A 22976-nucleotide genomic window follows, 5' to 3' on the forward strand; every position below is an offset into this window, starting at 1 on the left:
GGTTCAAACAAAGCAGGCATGATGCGAGGATAACAATGCCTAGATGGGAAGTCCTCCTGTGGCTGTTGCCCACTCATGTAGACTTTCTCTGGGAACAAGAGTCCCGAGGATGAGCAAGTTTGAACCCGTAAGGACACTTTAGGGACCTGGTATAATTTTGCGTGCAGAACAACTTATGGTGGTCTTTCAGTGGTCTCTATCAGTCTTTTGAGTTCCACCTCCTCTGGGCAGGCCTCCCTGACTACAAAGCCCACAGTGGACCCCGCTGAGTGCCAAGCACCCAGGTGCATAATAACATCAGCTGGCTGATTTAGCTGTATGAAGGGTTTATACACAACCACAAGATCTTCTGCACAGTATGAAAGATTTCCTAGCATAGCTCCTGGCATCTACCATGTATTCAACAAATATTTTGTCCAAATGTATTCAACAAATATTTTGTCCATTTAGTTATTTGTTCACCCATTTGTATTTATGTTTTTTATTTTTTATTTTATTTTTTTTAATTTTTTAAAATTTTTATTTATGTTTTTTAAAGATCTGTTTATTTTTAGAGAGAGAGAGAGAGAACATCAATGGAAGGGAGGAGGGAAGGGCAGAGGGAGAGAGAATGAGAATCTCAAGCAGACTCCCTGCTGAGCACAAAGCCTGCTCCATCCATGACCCTAAGATCATGACCTGAACTGAAGTCAAGAGTTAGACACTTAACAAACTGAGCCAGCCAGGCGCCCTTCTTCCATTTTTAAAAACATTAAACAAAAACATGGCATGCCTGTAATGCATCAGGCACTGTTATAAGCATGTTATAAATGTTAACTCATGTACGCTTCCTAACAACTTTATGGAGTAGGTGCCCCCATTATGGATGGGGGGAGTAGAGGTTTAGAGAGGCACCTGAACTGCCTGAATTGCCGTACATAGCTAGTAAGAGCTACATATGGAGCTACATACAGAGCCTCCATATGGAGGCTCAGAGTCCGTGCTTTCATGTTTTGTGGCCTCCAGTCAAAGAGGAGTTAAGGGCAGTGAGTTTCAGGAGACAGGTGGCTCTGAACCCCATGCCCTCTCCACCGTGGCACCCTCTGCCTGGAAATTTAATGCTTCATCCACAACAATGACAACAAATCTCTAGCTTCACCCAACTCCACCACATGGAAACCCCAGCTGAATGCAAAGTAGGGTGTGAGGGGTCTAAAGAGCTAGTAACATAAAAAGCACAACTCCTTGATATATTTTTTTTTAAAGAGTGTTTTGTTGGCTTACAGAAAAATCCTGGACTACCTGTCACGTACTTGCAGTTTGGTAAGAATGTTTGCAATAAATAGTTTTGTGATCAGGTGTTCAAATTATTTGCTGTTCCCAGCCTCCTCTGCTTGGAATCTTAAGGTTAATTTCCTCTTAGGTGAAGCAATAGTCCTAGTAATGCTGTACTGATACTAGTGGTCAGAAGCATGGCTTTGGAGTCCTTTGAACCTGGTGTTCAATTGTGGTTCTAGCACTGGTTTGGGCAAATCACATGATTTGAAGAGCCTCCGTCTCTTTATGTGTCTAACAGAGATGACAGGAATTGAAGCGAGTTGTAATGAGATACATTTGTGTGAAGGCTCTAGGATGTCACGTTCATCCTATGCCTATCAGGTAGCGAATCAATGAAGGAATGGATGACTGCATAACAGTCACATGGGCAAGGTATGGCTCAGCTCTCTGATGGCTACCACATGCACACAATGTAGGAAACAACTAATTCTGCCCCTCGGAGCCAGGAGGCCCAGCTGAGAGAGGAGGCTCAGACCCTATGTTCCCAAAATAGCACCTGTCCAGGCTAGGTGATTCCTGCCGACCATCACTGCATTGCACAGTGTGTTTCTCGGGGGAATGATAACGTTTGCATAAAAAATTAAACTCACTGAATTGTGATAAAAACAGACATGTGTTACAATAAACTCAATCCTTGAAGGATCTCAGCTGGTCTGCCTCTTAGCTATTTGTGTGACTGTAGACAATTCCCTTTACCTCGTTGCACATCTGTGCAGTTGTTTTAACCTGAGAAATAGAGTAGTCAGATTGGGGAGCTCCAAGGTCTTTCTGGCTTCTAAAGTTCAATAGCCATTTCTTTTTTAGCAATTGCTTAAGGGAGCAATCGTTTTGGAATCAGGTGGCAAGTGTGGCCACTTCCTAACTGTGTAAACTTGCCAAATCACTTGTTTCCGGAGCCTTGGTTTTCTCCCTTGTTCCACAGACAATGAGAGCACGAGCTCAAAGACTAAGCCTGAGCCTCAGCAGAAGTAACTATGGAAAAGCAGTTTGGTAAATGCTACAGTTCCAGCCTCGCCTTTTGTTACTGGATTGTAGTTTTATGTGACCCCAACTGCCTTGAGATCCCCACACCCCAGAGTAGCTCGATGCAGGGGATCCTCATCCCCATCCCCACATCTGAGAGAGCCAGCCCAAGGGGCATGCAGGCAATGCCAGGCGTTGTGTGCCCTCTCAAGGGTCCCTGGTTCCACCTTCCAAACAGCAGACAGCTTTGCTTCCCCGCCCCCTCCCTCCTCCTGTTGGTCCTTCTCAGAGCCATCTGGAAGAGAAGGAGGCAAACAAGCTCACCACCTGCCAGAAGCCAAATGCCAGTACAAAATGAGCCTCAGGGGTCAGGCCCAGGGAAAGAGAAGAGCGGAGAAACCTGCTGTAACTCCTTCTGAGTTCCTGATGCTACCGAGGGATGCTGAGGATGGCTGTGCTCAGGGAGGGCCTCGAGGCTTCTTAAGAATGCAGCTTCCTCTCCAGCAGAACATTCTGGCTTGTCAAAGCAGACCTTGGGGCCCTGAAGTGTGTACCGATGGGGACCAACGCCGTAGTCATTGAACAGAATCACAGAATCTCTATGATGCCACAGAGACACTGAGTCACTGAGACAGCAGTAAGCCTGTGTCCAGTGCATGGCAGGGGTCTTGCCAGACTCCCTCAACCCAAGATCCTCGCTGTGCCTTGGTTCCTCTCTCCACTCCCCAATGGTGAGGTGCTAAGAAGCCTCAGCTCTTTTTACCAAAGGGTAAAATATCTTGCTTTGAAAGATATTCCTTCAGACCAGAAAAAGTAGCCTCTGAAAGCTTATTTTTTTCTTGCCTTACTTTTGCCTGTAGTTATGGAACAAAAGAACCTAGGACGGAAGTCATAATGTAATTAAATAAATATCTTGAAAAACCCTCCATTACAAATCTCTCATGGAATCCATGGTTGAGCTTGCAAAACAGATTCCCCAGAGGTCCAAAATGAAGATGAAGCAAAACCAAAGAAGTGAGCTGGCTCAGCCTTGAAATATCTAAAGCAAATTTGAGCGCCCTGCAGGAAGAGAGTCATGAACGCACCAGCACGGAGAGAAATTTCAACACATCTTCTCAGTAACTAATAGATCGAGCAGATACAACTTGGCAAGAACGCGGAACATTTGCACAACACAACTAACAAGTTTGATCTTAGGGAAATAAATAGTGACTATTCAGAAGCTGGATGGAGTGACCCCAGAACTAAGATTCTGAGCTTGTATGGAAGTTGGTTCTTGCCAAGGAGCCAAGTGTCAGGGTGATCCATCTCAGTTCCATCCCGGGTCATGCGTGTATCAAAATGTTGACAAACAGGGAGGGCAGGACAGAAGCTGAACCCTCCAGAATGGAAACGATTGCAGGTAGAGCTGTAACAGCTCAAGAGTTTGATGCTACCCTGTAAACAGGTCTGTGCTCTTGAACTCTAGATATACTTAGCCCTTGACCTGTCCCAGCGAAGACCGCCTCGCCACCTACCCACTTCCTTCTCTCTGGTCGCTCTGCTTCCATTTAAGCGGAGATGTTTCTAACAGAATATTTTTTTTTCAATGTCTTTGCTCTTTTGGAATAGCATGAAAGCATTCCAAAATGCTTTTCCTTTTCTGTGGCAAGTTGTAAATACTAAGGTGAAATTCTAGACTCTAACTCTGATGCCCAGACGTTTCAAGAAGCACCAGATGCTGAGAGCACCTCTTAGAAAAAACCCTCTCAGCCTCCAAGTAAGGATGGGTTTCTCTCTCGGAGTGAAGACCTAAACACACCTGTCTCCTGATCCAGAAGCATACTTCCTCTTCTGGGCTCCGTGGTTGCTTGTCTGGTTGTGGGGGTACCTGGCCTATGACTTCTCCATCCTGAGTCACTGCCACAAACCACAGAAACTGTGGCGCTATGTGAGTAGAGAGGAAACCAGCTGAAGATCCAGGTGTTCACAATCCATCCCCAGAGGGTGCTGTGCCCAAGTGTCTCAGCTTCAAGTTCTGGGCCCGCCATCCCTCAACCATTTGGCTACAGAGAACTGGCTGCTTAATGGAAAAATCTGCACAGATCCGCAGATTCAAGGTTGACAGATACGGTTTCCATGAAAACCTTACCAGGTGGACCGATGCTGCATTACCCCTTCCATTCTAGGCTGAGGACCCAGTGGCATCTGCAGGAGAAAGGGGCCCTTAGCTCCAAATCTGCACAATGGCCCCTTCTAGACAACCCTCAGGTCTGACCCTTTGTCTCGTTATGCAACAGTTCCATCTCTGAAAGTCTTGGGCAGCCCCATGGATGCACCAGATGGTGAGATTCTCTGTGGGCTCCAGGCTCTGGAAAGATGACCTCTGAGAGGTTGTCTGGCCTCACTGGGCAGGAACCTGATTGGCTGTGGCTTCCCTGGGCCCTGTCCACACCCATCAGTTGTCCTCCTTCCCACATCTTAGGGTCTGCTCTTGATACCCAGGCCTTCCTGATGGTCGCCAAGAGGACAGGGCAGTGAACCATCTTCTTAAACTTTTCTCATTCCCCATCCTTCTGCTACAGACTTCTGTGAGTGGCCTGGCCCTGGAGGCTTGACAATCAATCTGTCCCCTCCCTGTCCCACCCACCATGCGATGTCCCCAGTCCTCCGATCTTGCCTGAGTTTCAGTTGCCTTGCCAGACTTCCAAAACTCTACTTTAGTTGCCTCTGTAAGTCACAAACAATTTTCTTTATAAAGATCTTTCCGTGGCTTTTGAAATCCCCACCCCATCCTCCATGAGAGGAAGGCAGCCCAGTGCACGCTCCAAGGGTACGAAGAAGAGGAGGGTGGCTCAGGGCTCCCAGGGCAAAGGACAGCATGGCTCTTTTGGCCAGGACTCCCTCTGCATTTTTCTGCCCTACCTCAGAGAGAGAGAGGGAGACTGACAGGGAGGACCCAGGAAAACAGTGGGGGTAGGGGCAGGCATCTGGGTAAATTCCAGCAGCTTGACAGGGTGGGTGGCCCGAGATAAGCAGAGGACCAGAAACCAGGCAGGGAAATGCGGACATGGACGCAGAGATGGCACAACACGTGGTAGACTTGACAAGGCCACACAGGCCAACAGGACGACGGTGAGGAGCCCAACTAGGCCAGGAGATTTGAAGGCGTCTCTCCCTCAGGTTGGGCCAGAGCTGGGCCCCAGTGCAAGTGCTGAGAGGGAGGACCAGGCTGGAACAGGACCGTATAAGAGGGGGCAGACCACTTGACATTGCTCTGAACTTCCAGAGTCCTCACGACAGGCAGCCTGCAGTGGTGTGGAGAAAGAGCTTTGGAGCCACCAGACCAGCCCAGGTGACAGGCTGCTCGGAGGCACACGCTGCCCCCTCTGCAGTCCTTCCTGCGGACCCCCTCAAATCCCACCAAGGGCAAACTGTATGGGCCTTGCCCGGCTTGCTTCTGTTCCCCCTATCCTTCCCTTCTTCAGAGTAAGCAGACAGCACACGTAGGTCATGATGCCTCAAGTTAACAACGACAACAAAATAATAAAGGGAAAAAAAAGTGGAGAAACCCAACCAAAAGCCACAACAGAAACAGAGTCTCCAGGCTGCTAGGATCTCCCTCTCAGACTTCCCCCATCTGTTCTGCTCCATAGGGGCCTCCCAGCTGAGCCCTGCTGTCAGGGGAGGGCCCCCAGCCCCTCACAATCTGTCACCTTTGACACCACTTGGATCTTGTTTCTTCTGGAGCCGCCAGGGGCCATGTAGCTACCTTGCCTGTGTGTGGGCAGCGGGCCAGGGAGCCCGTGTACGGCATCAGTCCCCGGGTGCGAGGGGGCTGGGAGGTGGGGGGAAGGGATTCTGAGTTGCTGGCATCCAGGCAGAGTCTCAGGTTCCCCACACATCCCTCCTCCCTCAGGCTGCCAAGCCCTCCCATTTCCTGCCATCTGTGATGGGCATCTCTGGGGAGACCCTCTCCTTTCTTGCTTGCTCATCACTGTCTATGGACACCGGGAGGAGGCTGGTCTCTCTGCTCCTGGCAACTGTGTAGACGTCCCCTGGGCTGATGTGAGCTCCTCCCCCAGGCTGCAGAGGGCCGGGCTCTACCTGTACTCTCTGCTGCTTCCTCTCTTGGGCAGGTGGCCATCCCTGCCCAGAAATGGGGGACCCTCTGCGAGGTGGGAATAGGGCGGTGGAGGGAGGGATGAAAAGATGGGCGGTGGTGACCCAATGCCTCCTTCCCAGGCTAGAGGTGCCCGGAGTCAGAAGGACTTGGGTCTGTGGCCTGGTTGTACCACTCACTGGCTGTGTCACGGCCCTTCTTGGGGCTTTGGTGTTGCCGTCTGTAAGATGAGCAGCAAGGAGGGGGGCCCACATTGTACTAACACCCTGAGACTTATGGATGATTCAGCTGCACTTTTCTGGGTGTTTCTCTTTAGTCTAGACTCTGCTATGACTGGTAGCTGGTAGTGGTCACTTGCCAGGTAGCTCCAAGGGTAACAAATGCTAACTCAGGTGCTAGGAGGGTCCCTTGGGTCTGACCCCAAGACCCTGGTCTCATTAACGTCATGTCCTGACCAGCTGAGCAAACCAGCTGAAAGGCGAGGAGGCTGGCTATTTCCAATCTGATTAAACCCTTTGTTCTCCAGGTTTGCTCAGTGAGGACAAAAGCAAGCACTCAGGCAATATCCCGAACACTCCCCTATCCATTCATTGGTGCATTCATTCGCTCACCCCTTCATGAGGTAGCATCATGTCAGAGTCTCTGGAAATCTGGTTTCTAATCCTGAGTATCACTGATTAGCTGGGTAATGACAGGGAAGTTACTCCACCTCTCCAGGGCCTCAGTTTCTTCTCAAATGTGGGGAAAGTAACGGTCCTACTTCACAGATGTGCACATGGTGCAGTTAGCACAAGATGTGTGCTTGACAAACGGCGGCCTCATGGGGAGACAGACGGCAGGCAAATACCTGCTCCTTCCCTAAAGCGCACGTGGGGCCCAGCACCAGACAGGCTCCCAGGCTCCAAAGGCCACGAAGACAGTTTTCTGACACAAATTTCTTTAAAAATGTGAAGGTGATTCATGAAAGTTGGAAACAGAATCTCAATTATTTGCGGGCCTTTAAAAAAAAAAATCTGGTCTTGAATGGAGTCCCCCAGCCTCAGGTGTGGAGGATGCCATTGGGATCGGAGGCTCAGCCGGTGGCTCTTAGGGAGGAGAGGAGGGCGGCATCCTGCTCTCTCAGAGCCAGCCTGTCTGCATCCTCTTCCAGCCTCTCGGTCCCCACAGACCCCAGTGCCTGACCCCGGTCCCCTTCCCCGACGTCCAGAGCAAAGCAACATCTCATGGGCCTGGTTTGGCCATTCCCACCTTGCCGAGTCCTGTCGCCCAGAAGCCCTGACCTCCCCAGCCCGCCTGCCCCCCAAGATGCTGCAGGGCCCGCTGACCGAGGATGCGGGTTTATTGCTTCCCATTAGCTGGACCTCTGACAGCCTCTGAGCGCCGCAGCCTGACACAGGCCCAGAGCCAGCTTGGAAAGGTCAGGCCCCAGGAGAGGGCACCGGCCAGAGGCTGTCTGAGGCGGGCCTGTCACAGAACCCCCACTGAGGTGGCATCAGACACCACGGACTTATTTATTCCACTTTAATCTGACAGCCTGCACATTTCTCGTTGCTTCTGTTGAATACATTGAGAGGTTCCTATCTGCTCTCTCTTTAGAGGCTGCAAATGCTGGCTGCCCCAGAGGTGCTCAACGGGCACGGCTCTCGTCCGCAGCCCTGTCCAGGGTTGGCTGACTGTGCACTTGGCACGGGGAGGCCAGAGGGCAGGAGCCGCAGGGCCCAGGCGCCGGGCCTGACCCACCCCACGCCTGCTGGGGTCACCTGGTCACCTGGACCACACTCCTTAGCCTCTTCGGGCCTCGGCTTAGCTACCTTAAATGAGAATAACCATTGCCCTAATGATGTTTCATGACTGTCGTCAGGCTAATTATGTGAGGTCTCCTTATAAAGAGACAAAATCACTTTCCACGGAGAGAATAAAGCATATTCATGACAGCAGACATATTAATAATAATTTGGATGCAAATCATTTCAGGTGTTGGTCTGTCTTCCCCGGGCTGCAGAGTCTACGGCTACAGCTCCTTCCTGAGCCAGGACAGCATGGCTTACACACTCTAGCATCGCCCCCAAGTCCTAGGCAACTCACCCGATTGACCCTGTCACCTCAGGAGGGCTCTGGGACAGGGTGGGGGTCTCCATGAGTACGTGGCTGAGTCGCAGGTGTCCTGTCCAGGAACTGGAAGCACTCGGGGTCCTGGATGCTGCCCACAGAGCCCACAGCTCAGAGGAGGCCTGGGAGGGCGGCTTCTGGGTGGGATGAGGGGTAGCCACTCCCCTCACCCCCTCGAGTATGTGTGCAAAGTAGCCCTGGATCCCTATGTGCAAAAGCCAGACTTTCTCCGCCTCCCCTCCGGGTCCGAGTGGGGCCAGAGAGCAGCAGCAGATTCCTCTGGGACCTATCTTTAGAGTCAGAATGCTTTTCTGCCCAGAAGCCACAGGGCCACAGTCAAGACCTCTCTGTTCCTTGAGGCTCATCGAGAGTCATCCTCTAGTGACAAGAGTCATGCCCCATAGTGATAACCATAGTGATAACAGTAACGTGTGGACAGCACATTTCAATTTGGAGAACTCCATCACAGTCTCTACCCCCCAGTGATGGAGATAGGATAGAATAGATCTCATCGCCCAATGACATGTGTGCAAAGCAGACACTGAACTGTTAAGATACCTGCCAAAGGTCATGTGACTGGTGCTCGAACCCAGGAAGACCTGGGTTCTTCCGACCTGAGCCCCTGCGCTGGGGAGCCAGCGGTGGTATCCTCAGCTGGCACAGTGAGCAGCTGTTTCCATCTGGCTAGCATCCCAGGACCCAGTGAAGGAAAAGGGTCCGCAGGGCTAACACAGTAGCCCGAGGGGGCCTTGGGAAAGGAATAATAGTACTAGAATTCCCAGGAGCCAGAGGGATGTCCGTCCAGTGAGCCAAAGGTCCTCCTGCCACCAGAACTGGGTCTTCCTTCTCTTCCTGGTCATCTGTCCAAACAGCGATTGTCTGAAGAGTCTGAAGGACAAACAGACTCTGAAGTGCAGGAACTGAGGGGCCTGGGTGACTGTCTGCTGGTGACTGTCCTGCTGCCCATCAGGGCTGACATGGGACCCTCGAGGCAGCTCCTGGAGGAGGCAGCAAAGGGCTAAACTTGCAGCCCAGACTGGCTGGCTTGGGGTCCCCGAGAGCTGGGGGCTGCCTTCTCTGCTCCCCCCTCCAAAGACTCGGCTCTCACTGCTCACATCCTCCGCCACCGTCAGCCAGAGCTCTGAAAGATCCACATCCCTAACCTCAGAATGACTGTCTCCATTTCCAAAGGAGTGAGGAAATTCGCAAATCAGAGAAATCACTATAGCTTGGGCCATTTTGGAAAAGACTAGCAAACCACAGAGGGACAACAATATTTTGCGGAGTGATTTTGGAGCACCTTCTTCCTAGGAGTTGGGGCAGTGGGTTAGAAGGAGCAGTGCGTCCATGGTACCCAGAGGCCTGGACTCCTGGTCGGGCTGCTTGCCACCTGAGGCCCCGGACTAGCTACTGAACCCGCTGCCATGGGAGTCCCCCCCTCGCTGCTGAGATTTCCTGGGGGGCCACCGTGGAAAAGCTCTCAGCACACAGACCCTTCATGTCACCATTCCCCCTCTCCTCGCGGCCTTTCAGTAGTACATCTACCAGACTATCTCCTTATCATCCTTCCTGGATGCCAGCAATTCTCCTGCCACTTGGACACACCACCCCCCTCGTTCTAAAACCCATGGCAACAACCCCAGGGTATGTCACTGATGGGGGAGGACCGGTGAGCACAGCAGGCAGCTTGCCCAATACTCTGTGGGGGTTTCTCTGCGGCTGGTGTGTGCACCCCAACCCCTCCCAGGGACCCCAGCACCACGTGGGCCTTGCCCAGCTGTGAGTGTTCACCAGGATGCTCTCCTGCTACTGACTTCATGGTATTTCTCTTCTCATGAGAGTCATTTATAAATAGTGGGCACTTCCTGGGGCCTATTTAGTGTTAACACATCAGAAACGGCAGCGCCTCTGTTATCTGTGGCTCAAGTGGCTGGACCAGAAGGGAGCTATGGAATCACCTACCCAGGTGATCCCAACCCCAAGCCTCTCCTCACTGAAGAAGCAGTGATGCCCCAGGCCCTGGCAGCTGTAACCACTAGGTTTCCTAGTGCTGATATGAATGGGGTGCTAGCCGGTCCCCTCTGCAGCTGGCCCAAGCTGCGGAAACCTACAGACAGGCGAGGTACAGGGTCAGAAGACAGTCCCTATGCCGCCACTTGCTATGCAAGTGCCCTCCAGTCCTCTGACCTCCCCGAGCCTCAGTCTCCTCCTCAGGAAGATGGGCACATCAACAGGGACGGAGGAGGGTCAGCCAATATCCAAGTGCTATAGAAATCAAAGGGTAAGGGATATTTGGGATCTTGTGCCCCACACCAGTCTTCAGGTCCCTACCCAATCGCCAGCCCTTCTCCCTTAGCCTGGAACATGAAGCATCTGCAGACCTGACCCCAAAGACATTCGCCTCTGCTGCGCAGTGGAAGGTAACTGACACCCTGCTGTCCCTGTCCACCCTGTGCATCCAGGTTACACCAGCCATATTTCATTTTTAACCCCCCTCGTAACCCTTTCCCTGATGCCCCTCTGGTTCCCACCCCCTCCAGCACCAGAGTTGTGCTTTATCTCCAGTGAGCTTAATGCTTCCTGATAAGACCTGCTAATCCTCCCTGTTCCACTTCTCTAAGATGGAGAAGATTAGAGGCAAAAGGTTAGGCCAGCTCCCCTTCAAGGGCACTCAGGACTCTCATGAGGGAAGTGGATTCCGTTTCCCATCTGATGCTCTAGATTGGGAGTCCCAGACACTTCTGGTGAAGAGCAGCTCTAGCTCTTTCCAGATCATGAGTCCCCCATGTCAGGGATGTAATGGGAATGGGGGATGGGCATTGATGCAAGTGGCTTGGGGGCTCATCAGATGTCTAAAAGAGGCATCTCTATGACCGATGAGGGCCACACTCAAAGCTCTAGTGAACATGCAGGCAGCATGCAGTGATGAACACGAAGGGAAGTGCTAGCTTTGGGGGAAATGACCCTAAGGGGTGAGGTACTAAAGCACCCACGGTCCTGAGATTCAGGCCAGCAGTCACTGATGCAGGTGAACAACGCTATGACACAGTCTCTATGTTACCTCTCCTTGGGCAGGCCCTGAGTGCCACCTGGTCACAGGTGACGGGAAAGTGAGGCTTCGGTGTTTGCTGGACACTGCTCCTGATGCAGTCACCGCATGGGGGCAGAGCAAGTGATAAGACGGAAGCCCGGTGCTGAGGAGCAGTGGAGCTGCTGGGACAACACAGAACGGAACGACACAAAAGCACAGCAGCGTTAAACTGCATGTATGCTGAGCAACAGCAGGTTTGTCTAGAGTTCAAGGGCTTGGTCTGGTTAGCCCAAGGTGTAATAATGAAAAGTTGACTTTGAGGGGCACCTGGGTGATGCAGTTGGTTAAGCATCTGTCTGACTCTTGGTTTTAGGTCATGATCTCAGGGTTATGAGGTCGAAATTGAGCCCCAAACTGGGCTCCACGCTCAGCGCCAAGTCTGCTCTGGAATCTCTCTTTCCCTCCCTCCCTGTGTACTCTCTCTAATAAAAAAACTAAATCTTAAAAAAAGAAAAAAAGCTGATTTTGAAGCGAGACATGATTTGTTGCAGATGACCTCTGATTTGAGGTCTGAAAAAATGGCTCATTAATTTCTTTCGGAATGTTTATGGAGTATCTGCTAGGATAATATCTGTTGGGAGCTAAGCATTATTCATAGAGAATAAAATAGATATAATATCTGCTTTCATGGGGCTTATAGTCTAGTAGAAGGGTCAGGTGTTAAATAAATGTGCCATTATGTTCTTATGAACTGTAACAAGTAAAAGAATAGTGTCTCGCTCAAGAGAACAAAAGGACCCTAATTTAAACTGTGAAATTCAGGTGGCCTCTGAGGAGCTAATGGTTTAGACCTGAATAAGAAGCAGGAATGTGCTAGAAAAGACTGGGCAAGAAGAGCATTTCAGATTAAGCGGCACAAGGAAAAGTTCTGAATTGGGATGAAGCTGTTTTGTTTGTTTGTTTTTATGAAATAGAAACTCGCTAACATGGCTTAAGGATAGAAATTCAGAGATTGGGAAGAGGCCTTTCCATTGCCCCTTGATTACAATGGAAGACTCAGTAAAAGAGTTCAACCAAGAAAGTGATGACATTTATGTTTTTAAAATATCACTTGGCCGCCGTGTGGGGAAGAGACTGGAGGGAGGGCAAAAATGAAGGTGGGAGGTTTGGCTAGAGATCCTCTGTTGGAGCAGGTGGCAGTTGATGGTGACCTGTCCTGGGAGGGTACGAGTGGATGCAGACTGGTGGACGGATTACAGAGCTGTCTTGGAGATGGGACCAGCAGGGTCTGAGGATGAACTGGACTCATGGGAAAATACCTAGCATGACACACAGATGTTTCAGCCTGAGCTGCTAGGGGGGCTGGAGGTGTTCTTTTTACCAAGACGGGGAAAGAAGGGCGGAGATGCAGATTTGGGGAGGGAGCTGTCATGGCAATCAAGAGTTCCGGTTTGGATATGGTAAGCTTGAGATGTCTTTGCGACAGCCAAGTGGAAACTGTGCACAGATGCACACACCCCTCTACCGCAGGTGACCGCACATCACACAGAGCCTCTACTGCCACTGGGATGGATAAAATTACCCAGGGAGAGGATCAGATGAGTAACGTCCTGATGAACTGTACTCCGAGGTAAGGCAGAGAAACAGCTAGAAGAATAGCACGAGGCTAAAAGATGGGAGTGATTCAAGATGGAAGAAGCTGTCGGTTCTGTGGAAGACTGCTGAAAGAGTAAGTGTCTCTCAAAAGCATCTGCTGGATTGGTAACATGGAAATCACAAACTGAGCCAGAACAATTCTGGAATGGATAGAAACCAGCGTGGACTGGACTGAACAGGCAACAAAGGTGGGTAAGTAGAGTCAAATCCTCATTACCATTCGCTCTGAAGGAGGAGTAGAGACAGGCAGGAGTGAGCTCTGACTTCCTCAAGTTTCACTCAGGCCAAGGTTGTCCCAGCCCTGGGTTGACCACAATCTCCTTATAGTTCCAGAAGATGATGTACATGGGCTGGCGTGGAGAGGAGATTTAGCCATTGCCATTCTACCCCTGACCCCAGCTTCACCTCATTCATCTTGACACATGAACCCCATTCTTTGTTCAAACCTCTCGGGTGGCATGCTGTAGCACTCCGAAGTGTCCCATCACAGAGGTTTACGTCTCTGTTGAAACACCCCCGCATGCCCCAGAGGTATGAATAAAGTATCAAGAGCCTCTCGACACTGTCTGGTTCAGGAGACCTGATCTCAGCCTTCCCTTCTCTTTGTCCTAGTCCTTTCCCAACAGACCCTGGCCCGCTTTCGGACCTCATCTCCCACTGCTCTCCTACTTGAAAGCTCCACAAGGCCTACCTACGCTCTCTTATAACACCTTATATTTTCCTGCCTCCTTATATTTGCTGTTCTTTCCCCTCTGGAACTAGTCCCCCTCGCTGTCTTGCTGAACCTTATCCAATCCTCACATCCAGCTCCAGGCCTTCTGCCTCTAGAAAACCCCACCTTCCTGCCCCTGTTCCTCCTCCTCGCCCCCCTCCCCCCTCCTTCAGTCTCTCCAGCAATCTCTCCTACACCACTTTGGGAGCAATGGCTTGTTCTGCACGTGTCCTTCCTCCCTACACTGAGGAACACTGAAGCTGCCTGCTGGGTCCTTTGCTTTCTTTGCTGGCGCCTGTATCAGAGAGAGGCGCTTGATAAATATTTGTTTATTGATGGGATGACTGAAAGAAACCAGAGGCCCTTCATTCCTGAAAGATGAAGACTTGCATCACGGCTGCATCAGCGGGGTACACCAGGGCCAAAGGAGAAATAAGTAGATGACGTAAGTATTCGCCAGCCTGGGTTCTATGCAATCATATGAAGATGTTCCAGGTCACTTGAGTTCAAGTTCAAATTAAGCTCTGGCCATCATGGTCACCAACTATTTCAAATGCTCCTTCAGAAACCTACTCCTTCTTGGAAATGTTGAAACTTTAAACCACAAAAGCTCATGTTTTCTTTTAAGCTTGTCACTAGAAGTTTATTGCCATTTTAAATTGTGGGTTTCCCCTGGCAGTCCCTTTTAAAATGTTAAAAAGGCAGCTTTCTAACCTATACTAGGGATCATTTCATGCTTCATGTAACAAGAGCATTGCAGCAGGATGAAAATTCAACTTGCAGTGGGTTCCCCCCCCCCTCAACTCACGATACTGGCTAAAGTGGATAATAACTAACAGACTGTGATGACTTTTATGCACTATCACATCCCATTAAAAAGTCCGCTCTGGCTAAGTTTTCAGGGCATAAACATTTTTGTGGAAATTGGTTCAATCAAATTTGGGTTCCAAGGTATCCTTAAACATAGAAATTGTTGCAACCATGAAGACAGGTGGACTCTGGACACAGATCTACAATAAAAGCTTCATGATTTCTTGGGCACTATTTTGCTTCTCTGCATCAGTATGAACACCAAGAATCTTAAAATACAGATAGTGGCAGTTTAAAAGCAAACCTCTTTTCCAAGCCCCAAAGGCAAGAATTCAGTCAGAGAGCAAGTGCCCCTCAGATCCAACACCAGTTCATGCCCATTAAAGTTGGTTCCGCTGTGGACACACTCACCCACAGATTTAAGGAAGTTCAACTACTGTGTCTGTTTGATTCTCAGCTTGGCTTTTAACTGAGGTAGAATAAATTTTCTTTTATGGAAAGAAATGATCTATGTATTTGTTTTTGACTTACTGATTCACAAGGGACACGAAGCAACATTGAGGCCTGGCTGTTTCTGCTAGGTCCCTCCCCGCATCCTCTGCAGGGTCCCCACCCTGGCCCACCCAGGCGAGGTGCAAGCGGCCACCAGGGCCAGGGCAGGGAGACAAAAGGGAAGGCTTTTGCCTGGTCTGGGGCTTTCTCCGGACTTCATGGGAAATAATGGGTTTGTAAAAGACAGTTTTGAGAGTCCCATGTGTGCAGATGTAATCATCCTTTGGAGGGTGTGTCTGTTTTTTAAACGGCATGATTCACCCAAAATAACATGTCCCCCATTTCTTACAATCAGCTGTCTTCCAGAAAGATAACACAGCAAACAGTCACATAGGAAGCAACTAGGCTCTCACACATCTTCACTGGGAAAGAGCTTTCTCCTGCACTGAGCTTTTTTTATGCTTGAAGAGGAAAGTTCCAACTCCTTTAGGGGGAAGTGGGAGGGGGGGGGACAAGGACAAAACAACCTGTCAAGATTTCGTTTAGCACCTATGACTAGTGTTAACTTACATGCTCACAGAGTGCAATAAAAAGCGTGCAAAACTGCCATTAAAAAGATACTTTGGCCTTTCGAAAGAGAAACTCCCTTGCCCCATATATTCAACGGATGAACCTTGGGAGCTCTAGAGTCTTCCGTTAATAAATGAAATGAGGCCGGATTTCCAGAAATGGGTTTCCTCTATAGGCTGTGGGCTAATTAGGGTGCTCTAGATCAACGCTAACCCAGGGAGAACGCAGCGCCCCCCCCCCCCAAACCTTTTAGCCACTGTAGTCGCCGACTGCTGAGAGTGGGCTTCTGCAAGGAGGGTGGCAGGGAGTTTAAAAAAGAAAAAAAAAAGTGAGTAACTAAAAAGTCCTGGAAGGGACAGGCTGCGGGCTCCGGGTCGCCGAGATGCCGGGTCTCCCCGCAGCCGCCCAGCCCCGCGCGCACCGAGCGGCGCTGCTGAAAGAAGTTGGAGAGCTCCCAGCTCGCCGCCTGGACTCGCCGGGGGGGCGCGCCGGGGAATCCCTCCCAGCGCCGCAGCTCGTAAAGTTCTGGAGCGAGTGAGGACCCCGGACAGCCAGGAGACCCGTACTTCCCCGGAGCACAAGGAAAACCCCGCGCGGCGCCAGCCCCCAGGCCGCGCGCGCACAAGGTGCCTTCGCGCTCCCCACCGCCGCGCGCTCGGCCAGAGGGCGCCGGGCCAGGGAGCGGCTCCGCCGGGTGCGCGGCTCCGAAAGGAAGCGCCTGCAGGCTCCCCGGCCTGGGGACCCGGACAGAACCAGCAAGTCCCGCCCGGATGCCCGGGACCGTCTCCCGAGAGCCCTCCCGGGCTTCTCCAAAGGACGCACGGCACCAGCCCGTGCGCCCCCGGCACTCCGCTGCGCTCCTCCCTCCGCAGTCACCCCGCACTCGCCCCCGGCAGCCCCATCAAGCCCAGACGGCGCCCCGAAACCTCGCAGGGCGCTCGCCAGCCGCCCCCACGCCCGTGTCTCGAGCCCTCCCCGCCGCGCTCTCGCCGCCGCGCACCGTCCTCCTCGCGTTCACGGGGAGTCGGGAGCAAACCACGAGAAGATGCCTTCGCGAGGAGCCTCCCTACACCCGCCCTGTCACTGAAACAAAAGCGCAGGGAGGAGGGAAGTGGAAGAGGAGGCGGGAGGAAGGTTTAGAAAGAGGATGGGGCGAGCGCTAGGAAGGAGCCGGGGAGGAGGAGGGTCGCGGTGGGGAGGAGACGCGGGGCCAGGGCCGGGGACCCCGCTCCGGCTCCGCGCCGCCGGTCGCTTACATGCCCAGGTCGCTGTAGGTGTTGAAGAACTCCATCTGGTTGCACGCCTGGATCCAGCCCACCACCCAGGTCTCGTGGCGGGGGATGGGGGGCATGACCACGCGGGCCGAGGCTTTGAAGTAGGGGGTCTTGTAGCGCAGGACGATGGGCGAGGTCTCCTCGATGCGCGTGGGGCACTGGTCGATGGTGGCGCACACATCGTACACCACGATGTTCTCGCGCCGGATCCGCGCCTTGCAGGTGATGCTTTGGATACAGCCCATCCTGCCGCCCGGCGCCGGCGCGGCGCGGCGTGGGGCAGCGCGGGGGCCCGCGCGGGCGGCCGGGGGCGCCCGTCACGCCGCTCCCGGGCCGGCTCAGCTCGCGCCTGGGAGCCGGGCGCCGCCGCCGCCGCCGCCGCCGCCGCCGGGCATCCTCCGGGGAAGCCCCCTCCTCCGGCCGCCGCGCGGGGTCCCCGCCGCCCGCCGCCCGCCCACGCCCGCCCCCTCTCTCGGGCAGGGCGCGCCGAGCGTGCGCTCCTAGGAGGCGGCGGGCGCCCCCGCCGAGGGCAGAGCGGGCAGCGGCGCTGCGCGGAGCGGAGCCCACCCGGGGCCGGAGCCCCCCGCCCCTCGCCGGGGAGGAGGCGGCGGCGGCATGGAGCCGGGGGAGGGCGGCGGCGGCGGCGGCGGCGACGGCGCCCGGTCGGTCTGCCTCCGCGGCGGCAGCAGCAGCAGCAGCAGCCGCCGCCGCCGCCGCCGCTGCATGAACCTCTGCACCGCGGCTGCCCCCCGCGTGCAGCGCACCCAGCGGCGGGCGAGCGGGCGGCCCGAGCGGCAGGCGGAGGCGGCGGCGGAGACCCGCGCGGCCGCCGGCCCCGCCCCGCACTCCCGGGCCCGGCCGCCGCGGGCCGGTGGGGGCGCCAGGGGGCCGCGGCCGCGGGAGGAGGGCCCCGCGGGCCGGGCGGCCCGGAACGCGGTCCGCGGAGGGCGCTGGCCGAACGCCAGGAGTTTTGTCCCTCTCCGGCTGCCGTCCGGGCGGCGGGGGGGGGGGGGGGCGGTGCAAGGGTGGGGGTGTTTAAAGGGCCGCGGGCGCCGGGTGCGGCCCTGCACGTGGGGAGGCGCGGCGCGGGGCGGGGCTGCGCGGGGTCGGGGAGGGCGGCCGCGTCTCGGGCAGGCCGGGCGCTAGTCACGTGGCTTGTGGGGTTAGAGTTAGGCTCCCCTGCTACCCTGTCTTGAGGAAGCCTCCAGCGGTGGCTCGGAATGCGCCGGATCTGCTGTGGGAGCTTTTCCTGCAAGCGCCCTACCCCTACGTAGGGAGGGTGCCCAGAGAACACCCCCACCCCACCCCGCCCCACGTCACCGAAATGCCAGGAGTTTTGGTTGTGGCCCCCCCAGCTCAGCTTTTACTCCTCGCCTACCTTCATCCAGATCCTCTCCTTCTTAGAAAATGCTCTTTCAGCAGAATCCCACACACCGGGGAGTCAGAGCCGAGGTGGGCTTACCCCCCCCCCCCCCCAACATGGAGCTGCGTCCTGCAGGAGGGCTGTGCATGACCGGCTAGCTGCATTAGAATGCTAGCCCCCCCCCCATGTCACCCAAGGTAACCTGTGACCTGCTAAGTATCAGGGGAACTGGAGAAAATTCAGTGGAACCAGGCTGGACTGAGGTGGGCCCTTGACGGGATGAGCACTGGGTGTTATTCTCTATGTTGGCAAATTGAACACCAATAAAGAATAAATTTATAAAAAAAAAAAATAAAAAGTAACCGCTTAACTGAACTCCAATAAAAATTTTTTTAAAAAAGACTAGATTACTAGAATGACAATACTGCAAAAAACAAAAACAAAAAAACAAAACAAAACAGCAAAACGGTAACCGCTTAATGATGCAAGCCCGGGACACCGGTTTGTAGTAAGCCACCTTCCTCTTAGGAAGCCTGGGATCTCCGGGGCCCAGTCTGGTCTTTGCTTCTCCAGAGCACAGGGTGTCAGGGCTGACCAGCCTGTTGTCTGTGAATGAATGAAGGAGTAAAGAAAGAACAGCCTCACTGTCACTCCTGCAGAAACTGCCACCATAGATACTGGATGTTGTGTACAGTATGACCCAAGTCATGTGTCTGATATTGCCGTCTAATGTACCAAACAGAAAGGTTTTTTAACAAAGGCCCTTTACGGGGCATCATTTTACATTTAAAAGCCAATAGGTTTTCTTTAAGTATTTCTTCTGTGATCATTGAACATTTGCAGGATCCGGTGCCCAAGTGAGAAACACTCCAACTAACAGGCTGCAGGAGGCTGACTACAGCTAGTCTTCAGCCAGGACAGATGTGATGAGTAATTTAAAAATCGGTTGAGATAAAAGCATTCTTCATCCTTGTTTTAACTTCTCTGGCACCTTGATTCACTTTATAGTTAACCAAAAAGCAGTTTTTGCCCTTTGATGATATGCTTCTGTCATTTTACCACAGAGCTACAGATCTCCGTCACTGGTCCTTTTATTCAGGAAACACTCACTCACGGACTTCCTGGCAGGAGCCAAGCATTGTGCTACGACGTACTAGGATTCAGAGATGAGCAGGAGTCACGGATCACTGAAGACAAACCTGTTCACAAGTTGTTAGTGTAAACTGTGACACATACTTCGATAGCGGTGTGTATCCAGGACTGGGGGAGGCCAGATAGGCAGCCACTGAGAGACACACACGTACGTGGCTCTCTCGGAGTACTGACGTTTGAATTGGATGCTGAAGGTACTGAAAGAGGCTCTCCAGGGAAAGGAGAGTGTTCGGGCAGTGTAAGACAAGAGTCTGGCAAATGCAAAATGCGTGGAGGTATGAAAGACCGTGGCGTGTTCAGGTTGATAAACAGCTCACGGTCAAGGTGTTTCTCAGTGGTCTGTACAGACCGTGGGCATCTGAATCACTGGCCAGGAACCAGTTATTGACAGAACCTGTCTTGATCTTCAGGGGAAGCCGGAGAGTGCAAGATTTGCATTTTGAGAAAAATTACCTGGTATCGTTTTGGAGGACAGAGCAAGGACAGTTTAGAGGCAGGGGGTCAGGATATTGTGATGACCGTCACAATGCGCCTCGAGCTGGGGTGGTGCCATGGGGCTGGAGAGGCCTGGCTGCATTTGAGAGTCATTTAAGAGGTAAAAATCTATTTACTTGGTAACTGATTAGATGTTGGGGAAAGAGTCTGGCCAACTCTGAATTTCCTGGCTTCAAATAAATACATTTGATTCTAATAGTCAAAACGAGACTGAATTGGAAGCAGATTGAGGTGGTGTGTTGGTATGCTAAGTTGGAGGTGCATGGAGGGTATTTTGGGGAGGGGGCCAGAGTTTGAGTTTCAGTGGTTTGAGGCCCCAGGAAATAGACTAAGAGAAAAGCACTCAATTGGGGGAATTAAGTTAATCATTGTTGGTTTGAATGACTCGTCAGGCTGTAGTGTTGTGGACAGGTAGCATCCTTCATCTTCTGGTAGCACATGCTGAGCCTCCATAAACAGGGCAGAGCAACAGCAGCCTTCTCCAAGTTATAGGAAAGCATATAGAGGAGAATATACCTTCTTTCCAAACTTAAAACAAGGCCTTGTTATAGCCAGTCAAGTGCTAGTAAAATATAACTCATTATTCATAGACCTGGACCCTTGACATTCTCAAAGGGTTCATCCATGACCTTCATGAGTCTCCAAAATCATGAATGTCACCATGACATATCATTTCCACTATCAAAAGCAGTAAAGTGTGAAAAATGTAAGGGATCCTCTTAGACTCTTAATGGTTCTATAAATATGGGACCAAGGTGATTTCTAAAGCGACTTAAATAAATTTTGCCATTAAAATAAACTCTTACTTCATTACATCTGGACCTTATTAACTCCACATTTCCCTGGCTCTGCAAAGAAAAAAGAAATGTTAGCCACAGTAGGAGAATTACTACACAGATGTCAAGAAGAGAAGAGCTAAGCCGTGCGGTGACATGAATGCGAAGCGTTGGGTGTGGTCCATTCACTAGCTAAGTGGCTGCAAGTGCACTCCACCACCCTGGCAGGCCATTCAAATTGTGTCTCAACAATTACCTCATGATGGGGACCTTTCAGACCACTCAGTGGAGACTGTTCATCCACGAGTATTCAGTCTGCAAAGGCCAATGGACTACTCCACGGAGCATGAATGCAAGTCCTCAAAGTGCTGCGAGGTCTCTACGCTGTTCCTCTTTCTTTCCCAAATTCCTCTCCCAAGGAAGAATTCCTCTTTCTTTCTCCCAAGTTCCTCTTTCTTTCCTGGTATAGTGAGAGTCCCTGCCCCATGAGCATCATTTACCTGCCTCTCTTAGCCCCTTTTGTGCCATTTCACAGTCGAATGCTCAGGCGGATCTCCTTCAGTGAAGCTGGTCACACCTCCAGAGTGACCAGCTTCACTGAAGGAGATCCGCCATGTCCTTGCCCAGCCTAGGGCCTGCCACCTAGGAGCTGCTCAACAAATGTTAGAATGATTAAAATTATTTTTTAATACGATAAAATATTATCTACCATAACTTAACTCTGAGCTCTGTCATCTTCCCTCCAGTGAGCATATATTTCTGTCCTAATTCTTCCTGCGTGGTACTTCTTCGTCTTTCCACTTTCCTCACCATCCACCTTCTCAGTGGAAAGCGATACCCTTTGTCTCTGAGCACTATACACCAGTTCATGGGTTATCCATTCTAGGCACCAAGAAAGGGAAAGACTTCACTGACAAGACGTTGATGACAATCATTCCTTGTGAATAAGCTCATTCGAGTTTACTCTCGGGGCACAGCACAAATGCTTCTTTGTATGTCATGCTTTTGATGGTCTTGTACATGACAGAGACCCTCAGTTCCCCCAAGTTAGAGCCCCAGAGCACACTCTCCGGGATGCTGGCCTCTGCACCTCCTCTACAGTCCACTCCCTCAGCCTCCGATGACCCCATGCTCAGAATTTCCAGAAGTGGGGCGATCTCTGACTTTATTTTTCCTACTGGTTGACTCATTACTTAATTTGTCAAGCGTGCTTTTTAGAAACTCTGGGTTACCAGGGCCTATTTTCGAGTTGACCTTGGCCAGAGTTTTCAGAAACTGTAGAACAGACAACCACAAGTTGTTGCCTCTGGAGCTGTAAAAAATGGGGATTAATTTCCACCTAGCTTAGATGTCCTGAAGACAGGCAAGAGGGTAAATGAATCCTCCAGGTCCAAGAGTTCAGAGTTAAAGAAACAACTCTGCTTTTTGGGTGTGAGCTCCAGCTTCCACCATTTCAAGTCAGAGTAACCAATTTCTCTTCCAGAGCAGGCTAAGCTTGACACGAGGTGGACCGTAGCCATGGACTCTTTGCAGAAGGCACTCAGCCCGAGATGCGACAGCTGCTTCACGTAGCCAATATCTATCAAGCCTTTCCCAACAGTATCACATTACCTTAGGCTACAAAGACTGTGAAGAAGGATGCCCTAGTTCCTCAGCCATCATGTTGGAGGTCACTGAAGCCTGTGTCTGCCATATTCAAAGTCTTTTTCTCGGTCCTTATCTGTAGGGTTTACTTCCCTTCTCTTTTTTTGATCTCACAACTCTCCTCCTAGCCTCTCAGACACCTCTTGCGTCCCTGTCTCCCCAAAGGTTTCTCCTCCTCTACATGAACTCACTCAGGGCATTTACCCATGCTGCTGGTTTTAACTATTATTTTCCATGGACGTCTTCCATGTTGGTCCCTCCAGCCCAAACATTTCCTCAATTCAAGGAGAGCGCATTCATCCATCTAGTAGTTTCCATTCAGAAGTACTGCCATCTTCTTTATCTCAGTGAATTGGCACCTCTCTCCCTGCAAGCCAGTGTCTCCTCCTGACTACCCCACTTCTGGCTGAAGGCTCTTCCCTCTCCAGCTTTGCTACTAGCATCCAACACATCAAGGGAAAAGCAAATTTTAATCATGATTCTCCCTATTGTAGAAACTTCCAGTGTCTT

At 51.9% G+C, this 22976-nt stretch overlaps 1 protein-coding gene and 1 long non-coding RNA gene across 3 annotated transcripts in view; one reads left to right on the forward strand and one right to left on the reverse strand.

Annotated features, from left to right (window-relative positions):
• The window catches only part of FAM78B (family with sequence similarity 78 member B), an 88311-nt gene extending 70980 nt beyond the window's left edge, over nt 1–17331 (reverse strand). For both annotated transcript variants that reach the window (XM_072814768.1, XM_072814769.1), the window contains exon 1: nt 17019–17331. In XM_072814768.1, the coding sequence (XP_072670869.1) occupies nt 17019–17281 (263 nt within the window). In that variant the 5' untranslated portion in view covers nt 17282–17331. The remainder of the gene's footprint in view (nt 1–17018) is intronic.
• LOC140626905 (uncharacterized) lies at nt 6527–15169 on the forward strand. The gene is made up of 3 exons (XR_012025883.1): nt 6527–10911; nt 11567–11776; nt 11896–15169. It is a non-coding gene; the product is annotated as an uncharacterized lncRNA (long non-coding RNA).
• Nucleotides 17332–22976: the final 5645 nt, after the last annotated feature.

This window comes from Canis lupus, chromosome 38, assembly GCF_048164855.1.
Source record: "Canis lupus baileyi chromosome 38, mCanLup2.hap1, whole genome shotgun sequence".
Lineage (NCBI taxonomy): Eukaryota > Metazoa > Chordata > Mammalia > Carnivora > Canidae > Canis > Canis lupus.